The 12,828-nt window shown below is 36.7% G+C and overlaps 1 protein-coding gene across 1 annotated transcript in view; it reads left to right on the top strand.

The window, feature by feature from the left end:
* Positions 1-11,839, top strand: part of LOC133642348 (protein tweety homolog 2-like) — a 146,274-nt gene extending 134,435 nt beyond the window's left edge. The window contains exons 11-14 of the mRNA XM_062036482.1: positions 77-219; positions 343-531; positions 7,494-7,572; positions 11,633-11,839. Of these exons, the coding sequence (XP_061892466.1) occupies positions 77-219; positions 343-531; positions 7,494-7,572; positions 11,633-11,713 (492 nt within the window). The 3' untranslated portion in view covers positions 11,714-11,839. The remainder of the gene's footprint in view (positions 1-76; positions 220-342; positions 532-7,493; positions 7,573-11,632) is intronic.
* The last annotated feature ends 989 nt before the right edge of the window (positions 11,840-12,828 follow it).

Genomic DNA, 12,828 nt, shown 5'->3' with positions numbered 1-12,828 from the left:
GGTTGCAAACAGCCCCTTTAATTATTCAAATTGATTACCATAATAATATTTTTTGTACGTTTGCTTGTATTTGCAGGACTACCTTGACGCCCTAATGGGTGTGTGCTATGATGGCGTAGAAGGTCTCCTCTACCTGGCTTTGTTCTCTCTGCTGGCCGCGTGTGCACTCTCCACCATGCTGTGTGCTATTTTCCGAGTATGGACACTAATGGGCAGCAGGTCGGCGCGGGGCGACCCCCTTATCTCATTACTACTGCTACCCACAATGCAGCGCTGCACAAGTGCTCGTACGTGCACTTTCCCCCCCCCCCGCTCACTCCGCCGTCTGTGATTGCCATGCAGAGACAAAGAGTACGACGACATCGATGAAGAGGACCCCTTCAACCCTCAAGCGCGACGCATGTCCGACAACCCGAGAAGGTCCAACGTCCACAGTTTCTGCAGCTACGCCAGCAGTGTTGACAGCCAGGCCAGCCTCCATCCTCCTCCTCCTCAGTCTGCAGCCAACGTGTTGCCTCCACCAGAATACATGTAAGGCTATCTATCACCAGCTGTCCATTTTTTTACACTATTCATTCCTTTGTACAGACAGACTTCCAATAATAACGAAACACTCCACTATGGAGTACACTGCAAAAAGTCAGTGTTCAAAAACAAGAAAAAAAATTACAAAAATGAGGGGTATTTTATTTGAACTAATCAAAATTATCTGCCAATATAACAAGAAAATTCGGCTTGTCAAGACTTTCCAAAACAAGTAAAATTAGCTAACCTCAATGAACCCAGAAATACCTTAAAATAAGTATATTCTCACTAATAACAAGTGCACTTTTCTTGGTAGAAAAAAAAAAGAGACCTTTTTGCTCAATATGTTGAAAAATATTCTTAAATTAAGTAAATGCTAGTGCCATTATCTTGACATAATGATATGCGCTCGGCATCATGATTTTTTTTTTTTCATGCTTGAAGAAATTATTACTTTAAAAAATTATTTTTATACTTGTGAGTGTTAATGACATAGCTTTGCAACAGTTGATATTCTAGTTCCAAGCATGTTTTACTCAATATACACTGCAAAAAGTCAGTGTTCAAAAACAAGAAAGAAAAAAAAATTAGAGGTATTTTGAAGCAGGTTAAGGGGGTCAAATTATAGCTCAAAGAGGCAAAGGTGACTGTTTTTACAAAACTTTTATTTTGAAGGGGGAATTGCAAACTTCCTGTTGATTTTTGCTGAAGGATGTCAGTGTATGAAATCTAGGTCTAAGTTAGACCTACATAGAGGTTTTTGTTTCATGCCTCTACGACATTCCTACTGGAAGTTACAGGCAGTTGTGTCTGTGTTTTCTTCCTAGGGGGCGCTAGAGCGCAATTTTGAGTTTTGGGGCTAGGTTTTTTGATTAGATCGCAATTTTTGCCGGTCCTGATGTGTGTGTCCAGTTTGGTGAGTTTTGAAGCATGTTAAGGGGGTCAAATTACAGCTCAAAGAGGCGGCGGTATAATAATAATAAAACCTTACAAATACAATAGGGTCCTCTGTCCCAAAGGGACATTCGGTCCCTAATAGTTTGGTGAGTTTTGAAGCATGTTAAGGGGGTCAAATGATAGCTCAAAGAGGCAAAGGTGACTGTTTTTACAAAACTTTTATTTTGAAGGGGGAATTGCAAACTTCCTGTTGATTTGTGCTGAATGATGTCAGTGTATGAAATCTAGGTCTAAGTTAGACCTACATAGAGGTTTTTGTTTCATGTCTCTACGACATTCCTACTGGAAGTTACAGGCAGTTTTGTCTGTGTTTCCTTCCTAGGAGGCGCTGAGTTTTGGGGCTAGGTTTTTTGATTAGATCACAATTTTCGCCAGTCCTGATGTGTGTGTCAAATATGGTGAGTTTTGAAGCATGTTAAGGGGGTCAAATTACAGCTCAAAGAGGCGGCGGTATAATAATAATAAAACCTTACAAATACAATAGGGTCCTCTGTCCCAAAGGGACATTCGGTCCCTAATAGTTTGGTGAGTTTTGAAGCATGTTAAGGGGGTCAAATTATAGCTCAAAGAGGCAAAGGTGACTGTTTTTACAAAACTTTTGTTTTGAAGGGGGAATTGCAAACTTCCTGTTGATTTTTGCTGAAGGATGTCAGTGTATGAAATCTAGGTCTAAGTTACACCTACATAGAGGTTTTTGTTTCATGTCTCTACGACATTCCTACTGGAAGTTACAGGCAGTTTTGTCTGTGTTTTCTTCCTAGGGGGCACTGAGTTTTGGGGCTAGGTTTTTTGATTAGATCGCAATTTTCGCCAGTCCTGATGTGTGTGTCAAATATGGTGAGTTTTGAAGCATGTTAAGGGGGTCAAATTACAGCTCAAAGAGGCGGCGGTATAATAATAATAAAACCTTACAAATACAATAGGGTCCTCTGTCCCAAAGGGACATTCGGTCCCTAATAGTTTGGTGAGTTTTGAAGCAAGTTAAGGGGGTCAAATTATAGCTCAAAGAGGCAAAGGTGACTGTTTTTACAAAACTTTTGTTTTGAAGGGGGAATTGCAAACTTCCTGTTGATTTTTGCTGAAGGATGTCAGTGTATGAAATCTAGGTCTAAGTTAGACCTACATAGAGGTTTTTGTTTCATGTCTCTACGACATTCCTACTGGAAGTTACAGGCAGTTTTGTCTGTGTTTTCTTCCTAGGAGGCGCTGAGTTTTGGGGCTAGGTTTTTTGATTAGATCACAATTTTCGCCAGTCCTGATGTGTGTGTCAAATATGGTGAGTTTTGAAGCATGTTAAGGGGGTCAAATTACAGCTCAAAGAGGCGGCGGTATAATAATAATAAAACCTTACAAATACAATAGGGTCCTCTGTCCCAAAGGGACATTCTGTCCCTAATAGTTTGGTGAGTTTTGAAGCATGTTAAGGGGGTCAAATTATAGCTCAAAGAGGCAAAGGTGACTGTTTTTACAAAACTTTTGTTTTGAAGGGGGAATTGCAAACTTCCTGTTGATTTTTGCTGAAGGATGACAGTGTATGAAATCTAGGTCTAAGTTAGACCTACATAGAGGTTTTTGTTTCTTGTCTCTCCGACATTCCTAGTGGGAGTTACAGGCAGTTTCGTCTGTGTTTTCTTCCTAGGGGGCACTGAGTTTTTGGGCTAGGTTTTTTGATTAGATCGCAATTTTCGCCAGTCCTGATGTGTGTGTCAAATATGGTGAGTTTTGAAGCATGTTAAGGGGGTCAAATTACAGCTCAAAGAGGCGGCGGTATAATAATAATAAAACCTTACAAATACAATAGGGTCCTCTGTCCCAAAGGGAAATTCGGTCCCTAATAGTTTGGTGAGTTTTGAAGCATGTTAAGGGGGTCAAATTATAGCTCAAAGAGGCAAAGGTGACTGTTTTTACAAAACTTTTGTTTTGAAGGGGGAATTGCAAACTTCCTGTTGATTTTTGCTGAAGGATGTCAGTGTATGAAATCTAGGTCTAAGTTAGACCTACATAGAGGTTTTTGTTTCATGTCTCTACGACATTCCTACTGGAAGTTACAGGCAGTTTTGTCTGTGTTTTCTTCCTAGGAGGCGCTGAGTTTTGGGGCTAGGTTTTTTGATTAGATCACAATTTTCGCCAGTCCTGATGTGTGTGTCAAATATGGTGAGTTTTGAAGCATGTTAAGGGGGTCAAATTACAGCTCAAAGAGGCGGCGGTATAATAATAATAAAACCTTACAAATACAATAGGGTCCTCTGTCCCAAAGGGACATTCGGTCCCTAATAGTTTGGTGAGTTTTGAAGCATGTTAAGGGGGTCAAATTATAGCTCAAAGAGGCAAAGGTGACTGTTTTTACAAAACTTTTGTTTTGAAGGGGGAATTGCAAACTTCCTGTTGATTTTTGCTGAAGGATGTCAGTGTATGAAATCTAGGTCTAAGTTAGACCTACATAGAGGTTTTTGTTTCATGTCTCTACGACATTCCTACCGGAAGTTACAGGCAGTTTTGTCTGTTTTTCTTCCTGGGGGCGCTGAGTTTTGGGGCTAGGTTTTTTGATTAGATCGCAATTTTCGCCAGTCCTGATGTGTGTGTCAAATATGGTGAGTTTTGAAGCATGTTAAGGGGGTCAAATTAAAGCTCAAAGAGGCAGCGGTATAATAATAATAAAACCTTACAAATACAATAGGGTCCTCTGTCCCAAAGGGACATTCGGTCCCTAATAGTTTGGTGAGTTTTGAAGCATGTTAAGGGGGTCAAAGTATAGCTCAAAGAGGCAAAGGTGACTGTTTTTACAAAACTTTTATTTTGAAGGGGGAATTGCAAACTTCCTGTTGATTTTTGCTGAATGATGTCAGTGTATGAAATCTAGGTCTAAGTTAGACCTACATAGAGGTTTTTGTTTCATGTCTCTACGACATTCCTACTGGAAGTTACAGGCAGTTTTGTCTGTGTTTTCTTCCTAGGAGGCGCTGAGTTTTGGGGCTAGGTTTTTTGATTAGATCACAATTTTCGCCAGTCCTGATGTGTGTGTCAAATATGGTGAGTTTTGAAGCATGTTAAGGGGGTCAAATTACAGCTCAAAGAGGCGGCGGTATAATAATAATAAAACCTTACAAATACAATAGGGTCCTCTGTCCCAAAGGGACATTCGGTCCCTTATAGTTTGGTGAGTTTTGAAGCATGTTAAGGGGGTCAAATTATAGCTCAAAGAGGCAAAGGTGACTGTTTTTACAAAACTTTTGTTTTGAAGGGGGAATTGCAAACTTCCTGTTGATTTTTGCTGAAGGATGTCAGTGTATGAAATCTAGGTCTAAGTTAGACCTACATAGAGGGTTTTTTTTCATGTCTCTACGACATTCCTACCGGAAGTTACAGGCAGTTTTGTCTGTTTTTCTTCCTGGGGGCGCTGAGTTTTGGGGCTAGGTTTTTTGATTAGATCGCAATTTTCGCCAGTCCTGATGTGTGTGTCAAATATGGTGAGTTTTGAAGCATGTTAAGGGGGTCAAATTAAAGCTCAAAGAGGCAGCGGTATAATAATAATAAAACCTTACAAATACAATAGGGTCCTCTGTCCCAAAGGGACATTCGGTCCCTAATAGTTTGGTGAGTTTTGAAGCATGTTAAGGGGGTCAAATTATAGCTCAAAGAGGCAAAGGTGACTGTTTTTACAAAACTTTTATTTTGAAGGGGGAATTGCAAACTTCCTGTTGATTTTTGCTGAATGATGTCAGTGTATGAAATCTAGGTCTAAGTTAGACCTACATAGAGGTTTTTGTTTCATGTCTCTACGACATTCCTACTGGAAGTTACAGGCAGTTTTGTCTGTGTTTTCTTCCTAGGAGGCGCTGAGTTTTGGGGCTAGGTTTTTTGATTAGATCACAATTTTCGCCAGTCCTGATGTGTGTGTCAAATATGGTGAGTTTTGAAGCATGTTAAGGGGGTCAAATTACAGCTCAAAGAGGCGGCGGTATAATAATAATAAAACCTTACAAATACAATAGGGTCCTCTGTCCCAAAGGGACATTCGGTCCCTTATAGTTTGGTGAGTTTTGAAGCATGTTAAGGGGGTCAAATTATAGCTCAAAGAGGCAAAGGTGACTGTTTTTACAAAACTTTTGTTTTGAAGGGGGAATTGCAAACTTCCTGTTGATTTTTGCTGAAGGATGTCAGTGTATGAAATCTAGGTCTAAGTTAGACCTACATAGAGGTTTTTGTTTCATGTCTCTACGACATTCCTACCGGAAGTTACAGGGAGTTTTGTCTGTGTTTTCTTCCTAGGGGGCGCTGAGTTTTGGGGCTAGGTTTTTTGATTAGATCGCAATGTTCCCCAGTCCTGATGTGTGTGTCAAATATGGTGAGTTTTGAAGCATGTTAAGGGGGTCAAATTACAGCTCAAAGAGGCGGCGGTATAATAATAATAAAACCTTACAAATACAATAGGGTCCTCTGTCCCAAAGGGAAATTCGGTCCCTAATAGTTTGGTGAGTTTTGAAGCATGTTAAGGGGGTCAAATTATAGCTCAAAGAGGCAAAGGTGACTGTTTTTACAAAACTTTTGTTTTGAAGGGGGAATTGCAAACTTCCTGTTGATTTTTGCTGAAGGATGTCAGTGTATGAAATCTAGGTCTAAGTTAGACCTACATAGAGGTTTTTGTTTCATGTCTCTACGACATTCCTACCGGAAGTTACAGGGAGTTTTGTCTGTGTTTTCTTCCTAGGGGGCGCTGAGTTTTGGGGCTAGGTTTTTTGATTAGATCGCAATGTTCCCCAGTCCTGATGTGTGTGTCAAATATGGTGAGTTTTGAAGCATGTTAAGGGGGTCAAATTACAGCTCAAAGAGGCGGCGGTATAATAATAATAAAACCTTACAAATACAATAGGGTCCTCTGTCCCAAAGGGAAATTCGGTCCCTAATAGTTTGGTGAGTTTTGAAGCATGTTAAGGGGGTCAAATTATAGCTCAAAGAGGCAAAGGTGACTGTTTTTACAAAACTTTTGTTTTGAAGGGGGAATTGCAAACTTCCTGTTGATTTTTGCTGAAGGATGTCAGTGTATGAAATCTAGGTCTAAGTTAGACCTACATAGAGGTTTTTGTTTCATGTCTCTCCGACATTCCTAGTGGGAGTTACAGGCAGTTTCGTCTGTGTTTTTTCCTAGGGGGCACTGAGTTTTGGGGCTAGGTTTTTTGATTAGATCGCAATTTCCGCCAGTCCTCATGTGTGTGTCAAATATGGTGAGTTTTGAAGCATGTTAAGGGGGTCAAATTGCAGCTCAAAGAGGCGGCTGTATAATAATAATAAAACCTTACAAATACAATAGGGTCCTCTGTCCCAAAGGGACATTCGGTCCCTAATAGTTTGGTGAGTTTTGAAGCATGTTAAGGGGGTCAAATTATAGCTCAAAGAGGCAAAGGTGACTGTTTTTACAAAACTTTTGTTTTGAAGGGGGAATTGCAAACTTCCTGTTGATTTTTGCTGAAAGATGTCAGTGTATGAAATCTAGGTCTAAGTTAGACCTACATAGAGGTTTTTGTTTCATGTCTCTACGACATTCCTACTGGAAGTTACAGGCAGTTTTGTCTGTGTTTTCTTCCTAGGGGGCACTGAGTTTTGGGGCTAGGTTTTTTGATTAGATCGCAATTTTCGCCAGTCCTGATGTGTGTATCAAATATGGTGAGTTTTGAAGCATGTTAAGGGGGTCAAATTACAGCTCAAATACAATAGGGTCCTCTGTCCCAAAGGGACATTCGGTCCCTAATAATAGATTTTATTTGTAAAAAGCACTTTACATTGAATAAACAACCTCAAAGTGCTACAGTGTATTAAAAAAATAAATAATAATAAAAATTTAATAAAAAAAGATACAAAAAATAAATAAAAATAAAAACTAGAACAGCAAAATAGTTAAAACTAGTATGCATATATCTAAAAAAAAAAAAAAAAACACAAACATACCAAAACACAATGTGTTTGGTATATCTTTGTTCGATCTCACTACTTTCCTCTCCCCTTTTATGTCCCAGGAATCAGTCCATGCTGTTTGGAGGGAGCCCTCGCTACGAGAATGTTCCGTTGATCGGGAGAGGATCCCCGCCGCCCTCGGTGCGTTGGCCCTACACGGCCCTGGTGTCTCAAGTGTGACCACGACAACACACCTGACCTTGCTTATTTCACACAAAAACACTCCATGTTGCACAGTGCTGCACACAACCCTCACTACACACAGGAAGGGTTAAGTAGCTGTGCAAATAGTGGCACACTGCCCTCTGCAGGGCATTTAGTAAATTGCATGCACGCTCTAATTTTCACCAGTGGTTCAAATTGCCTTTTTTTGCACCAATGCAATTAATTAGACCAGCTGCATGAAATCACACGTGAGTACACAAGTTTGCATTGTTTCTCCCCAGTATCACATATTCATCTGGTAATCAAGAAGCCTGTCATGCATCCCCCCCACGGCTAAATAATAGACAACTCTAGTAAATCCACACTTTTTTCTCCTTTAAGTGCCCTCTCTCTATAATGAAGCTTCTGTCGGACTGTGTGGGCAAAGACTGCATTAGTACCTTGATAGAATTTAAATGACTGGAGGAGGAGGAAAGTGTATAGAAGAGACAATGTGGACCACTGTTTAAAAAAATGGATATTGTCTCTGTGAGATACGTTGGAACATAAGAGGCGGCCAAAGCTCCTCATTCACATCCAGGAATAATAGGCCTTATCTGTGTGGAATAACAATGTGCCGTATTGTATGTGCTGGGAAATATATTTGCATAATTGTATCCTACCGGAGGAACCTTGTGTTATTACAAAAAATTTAGGAACAGCTCTATTAGTTGTAAGCCAATGCAAACTAAAAACATAATAATTTACTTGTGCAATATTTTAATTGTATGTTATTCAACTTCAATATTTAAAATACATACTAAAAATCCATAATAAATAACAATAATTTGATAATATCAATAAGTATAAATACAATAATGCTAAAAAAATGTAATGTAATTCCATTAAATAATATATATTGAACAAGTGAATGACATGTACTGTAAACATAATATTATTTATTTTTTTAAACATTTTATACGACTGTTATAAAATATGGTCAGTCAAATTGCAAACTATAACCACGACAATACACGTGTGTAATAATAACACTATTTTACTTTAAATGTACGTTATTCATTTTCAATATTTAAAATCCAAAATAAAAATACATAATAAATAGTAACATTTGAATGACATAAATAAGTTTAAATACAATAATGCTAAAAAAAATATTTAAATTATTAGAATTAATACAAGATGAAAAGTGCAATATAAATTGTGTACTGTAAATGTTTAATTCATTAAAAACATTTTGATTGGTATGATGCAACAATTATAAAATGTGTTCAGACAAAAACAAACAAATCGTAGTCTAAATTGAAACAACTAAGCATTTTTTTCATTATTTTTTTCATTATTTTATTTATAATTATAAAGTTATTTGTAGTCTTATTGCTTTGGATTTAATTGTTTCGGTGTACCTAATGTCCTGGCCAGTGGGTACATTTACATGTAAGAAATACAAAATAATTAAATAATAATGCTTAAAAAAAGAATGTAATTCCATTACATAATATATATTGAACAAGTGATATATGAATGACATGTACTGTAAATAGAATGTTTTTTGTTTTTTTAAACATTTTATACGACGGTTATAAAACATGTTCAGTCCAAAACAAACAAACCACCACTGCAAACTACAACCACAACAATACACGTGTGTAATAATAACCCTATTTTACTTTAAATGTACGCTATTCATTTTCAATATTTAAAATCCGAAATAAAAATACATAATAAATAGTAACATTTGAATGATATCAATAAGTTTGAATACAATAATGCTAAAAATATATGATTTAATTATATTGAAAAATTCATAAAAGATGAAAAGTGCTATATAAATGGCATGTACTGTAAATGTTTAATTCATTAAAAACATTTTGATTGGTATGATGCAACAATTATAAAATGTGTTCAGACAAAAAGAAACAAATCGTAGTCTAAATTTAAACAACTAGGCATTTTTTTCATTATTTTATTTATAAGTATAAAGTTATTTGTAGTCTTATTGCTTTGGATTTAATTGTCTCGGTGTACCTAATGTCGTGGCCAGTGGGTTCATTTACATGTAAGAAATAAAAAATAATTAAATAATGATGCTTAAAAAAAAAGGAATGTAATTCCATTACATAATATATATTGAACAAGTGATATATGAATGACATGTACTGTAAATAGAATATTTATTAAAAAAAAAATAATACTTATACGACGGTTATAAAATATGTTCAGTCCAAAACAAACAAACCACCACTGCAAACTACAACCACAACAATACACATGTGTAATAATAACTCTATTTTACTTTAAATGTACGTTATTAATTTTCAATATTTAAAATCTGAAATAAAAATACATAATAAATAGTAACATTTGAATGATATAAATAAGTTTGAATACAATAATGCTAAAAATACATAATTTAATTATATTGAAAAATTCATAAAAGATGAAAAGTGCTATATAAATGGCATGCACTGTAAATGTTTAATTCATTAAAAACATTTTGATTGGTATGATGCAACCATTATAAAACGTGTTCAGACAAAAACAAACAAATCGTAGTCTAAATTTAAACAACTAGGCTTTTTATTTTCCATTATTTTATTTATAAGTATAAAGGTATTTTTAGTCTTATTGCTTTGGATTTAATTGTCTTGGTGTACCTAATATTGTGGCCAGTGGGTACATTTACATGTAAGAAATAAATAATAATAATAAAATAATAAATAATAAGGCTAAATAAATTTTTAATTCCATTTCATAATATATATTGAACAAGTGATATATGAATGACATGTACTGTAAATATAATATGTATTAAACAAAACATTTTATACGACAGTTATAAAATAGATTCAGTCAAAAACAAACAAACCACCACTGCAAACTACAACTACAACAATAGACGTGTGTAATAATACTATTAAAACTTTTTAACTTTAAATGTATGTTATTCATTTTCAATATTTAAAATCCGAAATAAAAATACAAAATAAATAGTACTATTTCAATGATATAAATACGTTCAAATACAATAACGCTAAAAAAATATATAATTGAATTTCATAAAATAATATATATTGAAAATTCATAAAAGATGGAAAGTGCTGTAAATGTTCAATTCATTAAGAACATTCAGATTGGTATGATACAACAATTATAAAATATGTTCAGACAAAAACAAACAAATCATGGTCTAAATTTAAACAACTAGGCATTTTTTTTTTCATTATTTTATTTATAAGTTTTTGCTTTGGATTTAATTGTAATGTTGCGGCCGGTGGCTACATTGACACGTAAGAAAGTGCATCCGTCAGTCAGGTAATTCATGAATAATTAGTGTAATGACATATCAATCGATCAATGTTTATTTACATAGCCCTAAATCACAAGTGTCTCAAAGGGCTGCACGAGCCACAACGACATCCTCGGCTCAGATCCCACATCAGGGCAAGGAAAAACTCAATATAGTTGTAATTAATAATATAATAATAACTAGTAATCAATGGGAGTGGGTGCGTAATACTGGAACGGTGCCCGGTGGGATACATTATGCTCGCCATTGTTATACATTGTTCCTCTGTACTGTATATATCTTTTCTTTTGCTTGTTTGTCCTGTTGTTGTTGTTGTTTTTTTTTGCAATTTTACAATATTAATCCTGCATGGAACTAACCCGTTTGTATCATTCTTTGCATTTTGTATTCTTTCCACTCGAGACTTTTAAAACTGGTACGTTTTTAGCTGTTTCTGTTTTTTTTTTTTTGCCATTCTGTTTCCATTCTTCCTTTTTTGCATTACGCAATGCAAAGTGCATGAACCTCACCCCTCAAAGCCTAAACGTGCGTGCGCATGCTATGCCTCAGCTGTGTGACCTTCGACCTACAGACGCAATGTAGGCGCAAGCGTGTGAGTATAACTGTGGCTTTCTTCAAATCGACTCCTTTCTGCTGTACCGGCTTGAACTCTCCCAATATGATGATTTTTTTTTTTTTGTAATATATGATGAAATGTTTCTAAAATGTATTTTGTGTTTGTGCACACAGTACTCGCCCGGTATGAGGACCACCTATCTGTCTATGACTGAAGCGCAGAGCAGACACTTTGGGACCGACTTCCAAGTGTAGTCGCATGGACACAAAGACAGTAGGAAGAACGTTTTTATGCTTTTAATCCTATTTACTGAGCCTGCACTTGGCGTGCCACAGGAGGCAATTACCTCAGTAGCACACACACACACACACACACACACGCACACACACACACACACACACACACACACACACACACACACACACACACACACACACACACACACACACACACACACACACACGTACACGTGCAGTGGAGTGTTATTCTCTGTGTGTGTAAGATGTATGTATGCGTGAATAAGAGAAACCTTTTAACTGTTTTTTGTTGTTGTTGTTGTTTTTTAGCTTTTTCCCCCCTATAACCAGTTAGACTGCATGGTTCAATTTTTGAGTAATAATAAGTCTTCCATACAGTCGTGGTCAAAAGTTTACATACACTTGTAAAGAACATCAATCGATCAATCAATGTTTATTTATATAGCCCTAAATCACAAGTGTCTCAAAGGGCTGCACAAGCCACGACGACATCCTCGGTTCAGAGCCCACATAAGGGCAAGGAAAAACTCACAACCCAGTGGGATGTCAATGTGAATGACTATGAGAAACCTTGGAGAGGACCGCATATGTGGGTGATCCCCCCCCCGCCCTCTAGGGGAGACCGGATGCAATGGACGTCGAGTGGGTCTAGCATAATATTGTGAAAGTCCAGTCCAGAGTGGATCTAACATAATAGTGTGAGAGTCCAGTCCATAGTGGATCTAACATAATAGTGAGAGTCCAGTCCATAGTGAGTCTAACATAATAGTGTGAGAGTCCAGTCCATAGTGGATCTAACATAATAGTGAGAGTCCAGTCCATAGTGAGTCTAACATAATAGTGTGAAAGTCCAGTCCATAGTGAATCTAACATAATAGTGAGAGTCCAGTCCATAGTGAGTCTAACATAATAGTGTGAGAGTCCAGTCCATAGTGAGTCTAACATAATAGTGAGAGTCCAGTCCATAGTGAGTCTAACATAATAGTGTGAAAGTCCAGTCCATAGTGGATCTAACATAATAGTGAGAGTCCAGTCCATAGTGAGTCTAACATAATAGTGTGAAAGTCCAGTCCATAGTGAATCTAACATAATAGTGAGAGTCCAGTCCATAG

This window comes from Entelurus aequoreus, linkage group LG25 (genome assembly GCF_033978785.1).
Source record: "Entelurus aequoreus isolate RoL-2023_Sb linkage group LG25, RoL_Eaeq_v1.1, whole genome shotgun sequence".
NCBI classification, from domain to species: domain Eukaryota; kingdom Metazoa; phylum Chordata; class Actinopteri; order Syngnathiformes; family Syngnathidae; genus Entelurus; species Entelurus aequoreus.
Note: the sequence above shows the minus strand (reverse complement) of the source record. Positions and strands in the feature narration are given on the sequence as shown.